The 13024-nt window shown below is 37.3% G+C and overlaps 1 protein-coding gene across 32 annotated transcripts in view; it reads left to right on the top strand.

Annotated features, from left to right (window-relative positions):
• The window catches only part of LOC5573475 (patronin), a 345347-nt gene that overhangs the window by 317993 nt on the left and 14330 nt on the right, over positions 1-13024 (top strand). For 29 of the 32 annotated variants that reach the window (XM_021854707.1, XM_021854726.1, XM_021854719.1 and 26 more), the window contains 2 exons: positions 12187-12381; positions 12552-12834. In XM_021854707.1, coding sequence (XP_021710399.1) covers positions 12187-12381; positions 12552-12834 — 478 coding nt within the window. The remainder of the gene's footprint in view (positions 1-12186; positions 12382-12551; positions 12835-13024) is intronic. The other 3 variants (XM_021854730.1, XM_021854727.1, XM_021854723.1) reach the window with 1 other exon arrangement.

Genomic DNA, 13024 nt, shown 5'->3' with positions numbered 1-13024 from the left:
CATGCTTTCTTCAAAAAAATGTTAGTTGTTAGATCTTCTTTTTGGCTTTTTTATTCACTTCGGCAGGAGGTTTTTGAAACCCACAGAGTTATATTCGACCAACTATAACCCCCAATGTCAAGTGAAATATGAAAGTGTTCAAGTAATTTTGATTGCAATATTAGAAGCTTAGTGCTATTAACTACTTTGACAGCATAACTCAAAAGAATAGCTTATTAAGCCTATCGTCTATATGCTAAATGTCCATTCGGCCAAAAGTACCTCCAATTAAACTTACTGATGGAAAATTTCAATGTCACTCAGGCTTATATCAACCATTTGTTCTTTTTTAGGCGGTGTTTGAAGGACGCGGTTTAAGAAGTATTTCAATCATGTTAGATCTTCTATCATCATTTTTCATTTGAAATATTGATTAATGTCCAAGTATAACATTTTCGGTGATTTTGATCTAGTTACATAAAATATTGACCTTATTAGGTAGAAGTGTAAGAGCCATCCAAACTCTAAGTAAATGTGAAATGACAAAAAAAAAAATACAAATGTTCCAAATATTATTCAAATTTACAAAATAAAATACTTTGGTGATACAAAAAACACAACATTTTTGAAAGATTGAAAAATCTATATAAATAAAAATGGAGTGATGTTTGTATGTCACGAAATGGCTTCCGAACGGGTCAACCGATTTGAATGATTATTTTTCCGTTTTGTTCGTCAAGTGTTCCGACGTGTTTGTGTGTATAAAAATCCCAGGATATTCACCGAGAAAGTCGAAAAAACGAGCGTGAACGGAACTGTAATTTTGTATGGGACGATTCATAGCGTTTTTCAACAGCCTACTTGATGGCAAGACGAAGTTTGCCGGGCCCACTAGTATTTAATAAATGTTAACTTTTCTGCTTGAAAAAATTGTAGGCAATAGGGAGCCGGATCCTATTCTTGGCAATTTTGATTCACTTCGGCAGTAGGTTTTTGAAAGTTACAGATCTCATATTTGGCCAGAATATGCGTCGTACTAAAACGCTTTTTATTGCAAAGTTTCAGACAATTCGCCTGAGATAAACCCCCATGCCAAAACGAATCATGAAAGTGCCCAAGTAGCTCTGCACCCTATCTTGAAATTTTGGAGGTACAATAAAATTTTACAAATATGGTACTTAACTAGACTTACTACCTGCAGAAGATCACATTGAATAATCCCTATAATATTGGATATTGATCGAAAAACAGTATATTAGAATTGAAATAAAACTGATTACGGTTTGATTGTCAAATCACTTCTAGTAACTTTTTCGAGAACCGAAAGTCACCTTTAGTCACTTTTTTGAGAACTGAAAGTCACTTTTTAGTCACTTATTTCTCAAATGTGGTCACTAAAATAACTTTTTTCGGTACCACTTTTTGCTACCAGCCTTTTCAATGTTAGATAGATTGTTTAGAAAAGTTCACAAAGATTTCATGCTTAGGGTATTAGCCGATCAGTTGAGAACAAATATTTTTATAAAATATAATAAACTAAAGCCAGCCTTATTATGTTTACGTCATCAACGCTTTTTATTTTGTATGGAAAATATGAAAACTACGGAAAATCATTTTTATCTAATCAATATACTGCCCATAACTGCATATATGTAACATTCGACAAAAGTTGGCATTGAGCAAATGCAATACCAAATGTGCATTTCATGGCAGTATGGGAGGAAACTAAAATTTCTAAAAATTACCAGGAACTCAAAAGTGCTTATTTGAGGCTGATATTTTGTACAACTCATATCGCATACTAGGTGAATTGTCAGAAAATAATTCTGATAGAAATTTCATTGCTATCACATTACGAGGCTCATTTATAATCTCAATGTGACTGTTATGCGGTTATAATTACCAATGTGACAAAACAACTTGGTATTTTTTTCGAATTTTCTAGAACAATCTCATAGTTTTCAGTAAGTTGATCGAAAGTATTTATCATTTGATGACTCTCCATTAGACCTGTTCATATTTGAAAAAATGTCTGGAAATCTACCGGTCAAGCAGTATTCCGAATTATCATGCTAAGAACAATGTGTGGTCAAATTTTCAGCTCATTTGATAAAGATTTCAATATGCTTCAAGTTGAAAATGTGTTTTTGAGCTTATATCAAGGTTTGAAAAATCATAACTAGCATTTGGAAAATCAAAACCACTTGCTATTACCACTACTTGAAAGCTAATTCTATTCTGTTAAAGTTTGTCGAACACGCTAATAAGATCAAATTGAGTTTTAACATTGTTTGATCGAGATTTGTTTTCCACAGTACCCTGAAATCACAGTTTTTTGAATATATATGGTACAAAAAACACACATTGACATTATTTTTTCAGACCATAGTCAACGGGAATAGAACATTGTAAAGCTATGAATTCATTAACCATTAACAGCTTACATGTTACCTAAGGCAATAAATTACAAAAAATGCCCAAAGATCGAGCACTGCATCGCAACCTGATGATAGTTAAATCACGCATGACACATGTACCGACGAATGAATGAATTGAACAAGTTAGCATTGCTTTTTCTTTCCGATTGATGATTGTTTTGATCGCATTTCATTGACGATTCAGAACAATTTGAAAACAATCATCATCATCGACTGAGAAAAAGCAGTGCTAACGTGTTCATTTTTTACATTCCACAAAGCTCACGATGGTGCTCTTTGCTCCCCCACAGCGGATTCACATATGTGCTTCTTATGTTACTATTTTTTACAATTTATTTTCGTAAGATAACTTGTAACTTTCAACGGGATTGAGTTATAGATATGTGTAGTCATCATGTTCTGGAAGATAAAAATCCTAAATTTTCATGTAGGTATGTTTTTTAGAGAGAACACTTCCTAAAAATAGTGATTTTCAAGAACCTCGCAGCACAAACCTCAACCAAACTATGTCAAAACTTGCTCCAATCGTAAAATCATGTTCGACAAAAGTTCGTAGAATTGAATCAACTACTGTGTAGAGGTATTTCCAATAATTTTTGGGGTTCCGTTCGGTAGTTATGATTTTTTATAGCTTGAAATTATCCTAAAAATACATAATTGATTTGAAGCACACCTATGTTTTCTCCAAATTGATTGAAATTTTGACCAGAAGTTCATTTTAACATGAAAAATCTAAATATTGGTTGACTGGTTGATTTCCCGACATTCTTGAAAATATGAATAGGTCTACTCTCCATGGTACACGGATAAAAATCTGATCCCCACACCATGATTTACAAATCATGAAATTCATAAACTGGTTAGGTCATAATATCATGATCACAAATCATGGTTCCTGGAGCCATAATCATGATTCCTCATAAACGTAACATCCAGTGTGAAAACACTAAGCGGCGCACTTTGCTTCATGTCATTCGTATCGATCACTGTTAATTCAAAATAACGAAGCGGTTGAGTGGTAGAGTGCGTGGCTTACAATCGGAAGGTTCTTGGCTCGAATCCCAATTGATGCTATTTTTAACTTTTTTTTATTTTGTCGATCATAAACGGATGCGCGGCTCAGCATTTTTGGCATTTGAATCATGATTCCGAGCAATCAGCTACGAAAACCTAACGCGTGTGTTGCGTTATGGCAATCTGACTCATGATATCATGAGTCCAAATCATGGTGTATTTTCATAAGACGAAAACACGCTGGAATCATGATATCATGAGTCATAATCTTGTTTTTGGATTCTGATTTCTACCCGTGTATTAACTCCATTTTGTCAAAAATGTCGAATGTGACTGTTATGCAGTTATGGGCAGTATAGGTTGAGCCACTATAGGAAAGCATACACACTTAGATCAAATTACTGGGGTCGGTAAATTTTTACTGGGTTTTGGAACTACCGAAAAAGTCAGTAAAATAAAAACTGTCGTCACGCGTAATTGAAAAGCAAATTTCACCATGTTTTATTTTTTATCGATATATGATATAAAAAAAGCTCTCTGCAAAATTTCAGTGAAAAATCTCTGTTTTTCGATTTTTGACATTTATTTTTAGTTTACTGACTTTTTCGGTAGTTCAAAAACCCAGTTATTTTTACCGAACAGATTTAGTATGTATACTATTTTCAATTTCTGTTCCTATCGTAGCACTAGTCGTGAAGCATATGGCAAGGAAGGTTTTGCTACTAATGTTCGATTGTTTGAATGTTGTGATTGCCTCGATAACTTATATACAGAATTCACACAGAATCTGGAACATGGTTCCCAAAGAACCCTAGGCAAGATTTACAAATAACACTGGATGTAATTCAGAGAACATCTACCTTGTAACTTGATGACTACAGCACAGACAAAATACTGTTGTCTGTGACTACAGCGTCGCGTCACCTCATTTTCGGTCGTATAAGGCTATCCATGGGGTCTTTCCGCGAAAGGGTAAACAAAATATGTGAGTGTTATCAGGCCTTCATATTTCCCACGTAACGTCAAAAGCTCATGGTAAACCAAAAACTAGCTGATCGCAGCAGTCTCATGGGTTGCCTCATTTTAGAACTCCACCTTCGTCAGTCTTGGGCGATATTTCTCAAGTTGCCCCGAACGTTCAGTGTTACCATGTTCTCTCCACTGCGTTCAGCCAGCGTATTCGTAGTCTTCCACAACGTCGCCGACCTCTACCCTGCTGAATATTATTTTGGCAATTATTTTTTTCGACATTCGCACTAGGTGACCAACCCACTGAAGACTGCCGTATTTTGTTTGCTTTTTATACACTTGATACTACTTGTGACTCATGCGTCTGCGCTACACAATTTTCCCATCGAGTATTGTCCGCAGCACTTGACGCTTGAAAATACCAAAGGCTCTGCGGTCTGCCCGAATGAATCAAGAATCAATTGATGTTTTATACAGGGCTATATCATTTTGTTACCGTTTGCAAATTGCGGGACCTATGTTGGTTACGTAATCCGTTGAACGCCCTATTCGCAGCCGCAATTCGTCTTTTCACTTCGCCGGAAACATCATTGTTACATGTCACAAGTGCTCCAAGTTAAACAAACTCTTCAACAATTACAAACACATCCCCATCAAACACACACAAGCATCAACAACAAATGAGCGAAACCATGTACTTCGTTGTTGTAGAATTAATTATCAGGCCCCTATCCTCGCTGTCTCCTTCTTCAGATACACGAAGGCCTCCTCCACTGACCTGCGATCGATTCCAATAAAATCGATATCGTCCGCAAATGCAAGGTGCATATGCGACCGTGTGATAATAGTGCCGTTTCTTTACACGCCAGATCTCCTGGTAGCAACATCGAGGGCAATATTGAACAGTAAGTTCGAGACGGGTATTTGTCACTAGAGTGCGACAGTATTTTGAACGCCGAAATCAGGAGAGTAATCACATTGTAGTTGGCACTTTGTTCTCCCATACCTTCAGTAGTACTCGGTGGACCGATTGGTGAAGCCGCTCACTTCCGTGCTTGAGAAGCTCGACCGAGATCTCGTCCTTTCCAGCAGATTCATTCAAAGTTCTCACGTTCTAAGACCGGACTTTCCAATCGTTATCCTTTATAAGTTGCCGGGTCTGTTGCCGTAAAATCAATCCTTTTGCTCTACTTTAGCCTTTCTTTGTTGGTGAAGAGCCTTCGATAGGCCACCTAACCAGGGTTGCATTATCTACATCGTGCTAGATGGCCTGCCCCTCGGTACTGACACGATACAGCATTGTCCGCTTGTTATTTACATGATAACCACGGTCATAGCCTAGTTCTCAATAGTTTCAAGTATTTTCGGACATGCTACTATGGTGAGCCGTCATGCGCTAGCGGTGTTAACTCTGCCTAATATGTCAATATAAAAGCACTGATCTGATTCAGCTATTATGATCAATTCCATAGGTATGGAAACAATGTATGTAGACATCTTATGAAAAAAAAAAAACATTAATAACTTGTGACTACTACAACTGTTGCAGTTAATAATTCAATCTCACTCCTGCCAAGCTAATTCTTGAGATTTTTTTTGTGTGAAACACAGCATAGAGTAAAGTGGGGCAAAAGTTCGAGTGGGGCAAGAGTTTCTTTTTAAGATTTCTAGCTCAAATCAAATCAAAACTTAGAAATGTCATGGTGGTTCGAATGCTATTCAAGTAAGAGACTTTCATTCCAAATATCATAAAAATCGATTGAGATTTGGAAAAGTTATGGCAATTTGTTGTTTTTCGACGTAAATATTGTAATATTTGGTCAAACTTTCGATGCATAGAACCAAATGAAGGTAAAATATTTTTCAATATTTTATGTAAGGGCGTTTCTAGGCCTATCATAAGGATGCTTTGACGTGTATTAGTTTTTCCATAAATAGTTGGAATCAATTTTTGGCCCATAGCGGGGCAAAAGTTCGACCCATGTATAAACCCACGGAAATTTTTTAAAATTTCCTGAAATCTACATATTATCTTCAAATTTAACAAAATTTGCCTGATCGTGCGAAAAATGTCACAAAAATTTTACATTTTCACTTAGTTTTGCGAAAAACTGCTATTTTTTGGGTGTATTTCAATTAACCCTGTTCGTTTAAGACAATCAATTTTGAAACTGTTATAACTAAAAATGGGTAAATATTTTGACACAAGTTTGTTCAGCAAAGTTATAGCCAATATGTTGAAGGTTCGCTGTATGGTATTTGTTTTGTTTCGTCTGCTATTATTTTCCTGGAAACTTTGATTATACCACTAAGGTCGAACTTTTGCCCCACCTTACTCTACCAAATTTATCCGAATCAACTGAATTACAAAGCATTATTACAGAAAAAAAAATAGCTCAAACGATAAGCTGAATGATTGTGAAACTCCTAATGGAACATTAACTTGGAACACGCAGTTTCTTATCCAGTTGGAACGTTTTACCAGATAGAAGAACACAAAGCGTATAAGGTACCGCGGGGCAAGGGGGAACGAAAAAAACGATAGTTCAAACAAATTGTTCAATAAAATTTTCAAATGTCAATATTTTTCAAATCCAACTACACAATCACGTTTTGGCAACATATTTGCTGGTGTGTGCATGAAATTAATCGAATAATTTCAAAATTGTGAAAACCTTGGAAGAAAGCTTTAGAATGAGCCAATGGACGCAGTTACCTCGCTAAGCGGGGCAAGTGGGACACATCCAGTTTCAAGCGTCAATCCACATCAGTAAGTCAACCATTACAATAATAGGATTAATAAGTCATAGATTTTTAATTTTAAGTACGTGTTTGATGTACATAAGGGATCAACCATAAAATACGTTACGTTTTAGGAAGAAACCCTTTATTTAATAGTATGTCACCTCACATTTTAAATTAACTGAAAATTCCTCAATAAAATCGTAAATAGGAACTAAATATGTTCAAAATATATTATTTATAAGTTGTTAATTAAAATGTAGCATATAAACAATCAATAATTGACGAAATTATAAATATGTTTTGTTATTATTTATATGCATTGTAGAAAACCACCTTATGGGATGGAATTGTTTTCCATCACTACTGAATTTGGTAGAAATAACAAATAAAGTTCAAATAACATTAAAAAGTAATCGTTCTCATGATGCATTTTAAATTTCAGCTGTGTGTTTGTTCAATTTTGAAGTCGTTTTTCAAAAATAAAAAAAATAATTAAAAAATAAAGAATAATAACACTTTTCATCTCCCTCTTATGCAATTACGTAATTTGAGGTTGATCTTTTTTGATAAAAATCATTTGTTTGAATGTTTTAGTGCTACTCTCTAGCAAAATGTATGAAACGTGTACGAAAAGTTTTGATGCTGGTTTTTGTCTTGATAGGTCCCACTTACCCCAGGTACAAATATATTTTGGGGTAAGATAGACCATCGAAAGTTTCATATGAAATGAAAACAAAATACTGGTTTATCGTTAGCAGCTTGTAATAATACTAAAAATTATAGCTTACTGATGGAAATTCGATTTAAAACACATTTATTTTTTGCGAGTCAATGCAAAACGTGAAACGTGTCACAATTTGTCATGCAAGTTGAAAATGGCGCTGAACTGACAACTGTTACATGAACCACATGGTAATAAAAATAACAATATGTTTAGTACTAAATACATTCCTTGTCATTGTATCTTCAACTTTCTAGAAGAATAACCCCATGAAAAACTTCTCCTAGTTGAGCTATGACGAAACTCCCCACTTACCCCGGATTCTCACTTGCCCCGGAGTTCCTCAGTGGACTATTCTGAAGAGAAAAGTGATTTTTTTATATATTATTAAATGCGGCATGTCACGATGGGCTGGTCATACTGTGTGAGTGTACGTAGAGAATGATTTTCAATTTAAAACGTCTGATAATTCATTCGTGTTGAAAATTTGTCGAATTGGATTTTAAGACGTTGAAATGCATCAACATTACTGTAACTCTTGTATTCGCCTATGAACACAAATGGGAAAAGGTCAAAAATACAAAAATCGATTTTTTTTTTAAATTATTGACGATGAAAGATTTCCCAGCGTGTCGCAAGCTGTTTTTGAATACCAAGGCCATCTTTTAGTGAACAAAGATCGAAGGTTCATGCAAGTTCGATAATATGTGTGTTTCAGCACACCGTGAGTCGTTTTCATGCCTAAAAAGTGAAAAGTGTTGTATTCAAATAATCTTTTATTAAAAGCCTCAGTCAGCAGAGCAGTTTTTCCAAAGATTAGCATTAGCATTAAGCATTTCGCACAAATTCGTAGGTGGTACAGTCCTAGACCATTGAGGGTTGTATGAGGGTTGCCTCCTTCCCGTCCGTTACCAAAGTCAGAAATTTGGGACTAACCTCTAACTCTTAGACAAGATTGACGCATTCTCCAATAGTCGAGAGCTGTCCTGGCCACGTTCTTGTGAAAGCTGGGGAATGAGAAATGATTATTTATTGAACACCTACTTAAGAAAGATGCAGAGAACTCTACGACCTCTCATAGGTATTACGGGATGTTGTGGAATGTGGATGGAAAGGGTACGTTCGGTAAAAGTTCTGGCCGACAAATGGTTAGTATTTACGCATTGTGATTATGCGCTGCTGATCAGAACAAACCTACCAAATTCCTTTTTCGAAACTCCTCTGAAATCCGTCGATTCTCTAAGAACGTGAGCTGTAACTTAGCGCTGCCCAACAAAATGCACGCACCGCACGAAAAACCGACAAAAACTGCAGTTCATAATCCATCTTGAACCAAGTATCCATGAATTACATTCAGTTTTTGAATCAACACGTTTAACACAGACAGGAGATAAAAAAAAGTCTCGCAAAAAGAAAAAAAAAACTATCAGGCGTAGCACTGGTCGAACCATTAGTGGAATTATTTAAAAATTTAACACATGCAGAACAAAAGCAGAGAAGTTTTTCCAAAGATGATGATAAATCTAAACACAAAACTAGTTGTTTCCAATGTCTGTTACGTTTGCTGGCATGAATTTTCACTCAAAAGCAATTCATGTTTCGGTGTGATGCAAACGCAATAATTTTTTGTCGAGATATTCATGTGAGGGTTTGAACGGCTTGCGCGTGATTGATGTACCTAAACACAGAATGGACTAAGGGCCTATTTCTTCACCTTCGCTTAAGCTGTAAACCACGTTTACCCTTATGATTAAACTAGGTTTAAGACTTAAGCGGTGGTGAAGAAATCGGCCCTAAGAAAAAAAAATCAGTCTCAGTGTAGACGTATTGCAGCATTCGTTGTCATTTGATTTTGAAGCACGATCAAAGCAAGCGAAAAAAAAAACATCCCATCTGTATCGGTTCATGATATGCAATGTATCACAAGTTGTAGGGGAAGAGCGCCAATTTTTGACCCAGCACTAGTTTTCGACCCATTTTGTTGGCCTACTTTGTATGAAAATTCGAAAATTGACACCGAATTCTAGTAGGTCGAAAAATAGTGCTTTTCCTCTAACAAGCTTGATTGACAAGAGCAAAAAGCGAGAGCCCCGAAGAGAGAGCGATGATAACATTAATATTTCTCCCTTTTTCACCATTGGTGTGTTTTTTTACTGGCACGATAATCAATCCCCGACCATCCAATAGCAATAATGTCCTACAAGTTTGGAGCTTGTTTAGAGGGGGGGTTTATCATGCACTGATATCCCACGATCTAATCAGAGCTGTAGCAGTACACAATAAACAGGCTCTCATGATATGCTGCAAATCATGATTGTTACAGAAAACGATAAGTGAGAGATTCTTTCAGTTTTCTCAAGAATCAATCCCCGGTCTGGAGTCTACCAGTCCTAAATTCGATGAATTTATTTACCGAACCATCGCTCATGGGAAAAGTAATGTGAACAAAATGGCGTGTAGTGTACATTGAGCCAATTTCGTTGGTTAACGCTATATGGTACGCATATAATTTTGCACTATTAGATTGTCATATAGCATTCACCTCAGCACAGAAACGATCATTGCATTATATATACAGTTCATATTATATACAGTAACGTATTATTCAAGTAACATGGTAATTTACACAAAATATTGAATTTCTACACATTAAGCGAATACAAAGTATAATTTTTATTGAATGCATAGCAAATAGTACAGAATGTTGAAAATTTGTTGGAGTGTGTTATCGACATAGGGCTCTTATGCGAAAAAAAAACTGTGCCCATGGGCTGCAGCTGCAGCTGGGCCCTGGAGCAGTACTGCTAATTAACAGTTTTACAGGAACTAAAACTAGGTACCTATGGTTTAATGAGGATTCTTAATCGCTAATTGAATCTCTTCGACAAATGATGCTAATTGTTCATATTGTGACAACTCTCTCACAATATCTAAGCTTAGCGGTTCAACTTAGTCTATCCCTATCAAATCAGAAGTAACGCATTTTCAAGCATGTTGTGCGTCGCGTGTGCTTCCATTACCAAGAATTCAAAAGAAAACGGTTCAGTTGATAGTTTTGCCAGGAACTCATACCACAGATTGAGTCTTCCAGAAAGAATCGGAAGCTTGGGTAAAGACCGACAGTATCCGCTGTGGTACTGTCCACGCTGTCGGGCCATCAACTATCGTCAACACTTGGATAAAGTGGATTTCCGGAAACCACCAACGATTTCTCATCGATCGGTTGCCACACAGACCGTTGATCATGAACGTAGTGAAAGAAGTAGCTTTAGAAACATGTTTATCAACTGCACTTTTGGGGGCACTCCGACTCGCGAAATGAAACAAAGTGTGCAAAAGTCCTTCACGGATGCTTACGAGCATCTGATGGTCGGAAGTAGTTTAGTTAGACGTAGGCCAAGTGGCGTACAAGGTGCAAGCAATGCAAATGGCACTCGCCGAAAAACAGTTTCATTCTGTGACAACGTGAACGGTAGGAGTAGTTTTTGGAAGCTGGGAAAACGAGAATAGAATTCTGTAGATAGTCAAGCACATTATAAATACGCTTTCTCACACCGTTACACTAACGCCAGATAAGACCTCCAGCAATTCTATATCAAATGTGACGAATTGTTAGACAGATAAATTATGTTTTAAGGTGAAGGGTGTTTAGTATAAGTTTGATTATATTATCATTTTATGTGGATTTGTGTTTGCTGTACTTCTTCACAGTTGGTTTATTGTTCTGTTCTAACATTCATTCTAACTGTTGCCATCAACGGTTATCCGTTTCTCATTGTTTCTCCTATGTAGTTTCGGTTTTGTTATGCTTGTTACTAACATTTTGTGTTAATTGTTTAATGTTTGGTTTATTATTTCTACGTTATTCATATATCATCTAACGGTAGCGGAAATTCTGTACAAAAACTCGACTTGATTGGTCCTAATCCTTCGGTCTCCGAATTGGTCGCTAATCCTAACCCACCAAAATTTCTAATTCTGAATTCTGAAACCTCGAATGTGTGTTCAACGATAATCTCCTGCCATGCAGCCTTCGACATAGCCAGCTCGTTATTAAATCATACCTTTTCTTTCGATTCTCTTCTCTTCATCCATCCCCACATACGAAACCATTATTGCTGCATTTCGCGCGTGCCCTATTTACCGCTGTGCCACGTTGTTGTTGCCGCTGTTGTTGCCCAATTAAACCGCACTGAATACTGTCTTGAATCGAACACACCCAAACACCACGGGTAACTCCTACTAATCAACCGCAACGTGGATTTTGGCCCCGCCCCGTGTTTTTCCCGCCTTCTAACCCATGTGGAACACATGCATCAGACTCCGACTCCGGTCTGGGACGTGCGACGCCCCCGAGACGCGCTCCGTCGCCTGGCATGGGACCCTCGAGTCGTCATCTGCCATCGCCGTCGGGTCCTGGTTCCCTACCGCCGGGCCTGATCACCAAACGTCGCGGCTTCGACGATGGATCCAGTGATATCTCTTCCACCGCCAGCTCCATGATGGACTACAATGGTTTGTATCGCTCGAATTTCACCCACGTCCACTTAGGCTAAGGTCATTTTGATTGATTGAGTTATCTTGCGTTTAATGCCCCTATTAATGGCAATTACTAATCTAACCGGAATTTACTTCACCTAAAAACCACCATTCATTAACTCTTCCGCCCTTGGCTATCATTGTAGGTCCGAAGCTGTACAAACAACCGGCAACGAAATCGAACCGGGGCATCATCTTGAATGCCGTCGAGTACTGTGTCTTCCCCGGGGCGGTAAATCGCGAGGCCAAGCAGAAGGTGCTGGAGAAGATCGCCCGTTCGGAGGCGAAACACTTCCTGGTGTTGTTCCGCGATGCGGGCTGCCAGTTCCGGGCGCTGTACGGCTACTGGCCGGAGAACGAGCAGATCATCAAACTGTACGGAACGGGACCGAGCCAGGTCGACGATGTGATGTTTGATAAGTTCTTCAAGTAAGTATCTTCAGTAAAATTTTGAGTGATCATTTCAAGATTTAAGGGAATTTAATATATGAAACTTGTTTAGCATTTTTCATATTCCTTAAAAAAAAAAAAAAAAAAAAAAAACAAGCGCCTATTTTTCAACATTTGATTTTCAACTCGCAAAAGCAGTCATCAGCTTCTTCATGTCTATTTCATTACC

Source organism: Aedes aegypti, chromosome 3, assembly GCF_002204515.2.
Source record: "Aedes aegypti strain LVP_AGWG chromosome 3, AaegL5.0 Primary Assembly, whole genome shotgun sequence".
Lineage (NCBI taxonomy): Eukaryota > Metazoa > Arthropoda > Insecta > Diptera > Culicidae > Aedes > Aedes aegypti.
This window is presented reverse-complemented; position numbering and strand designations above follow the sequence as displayed.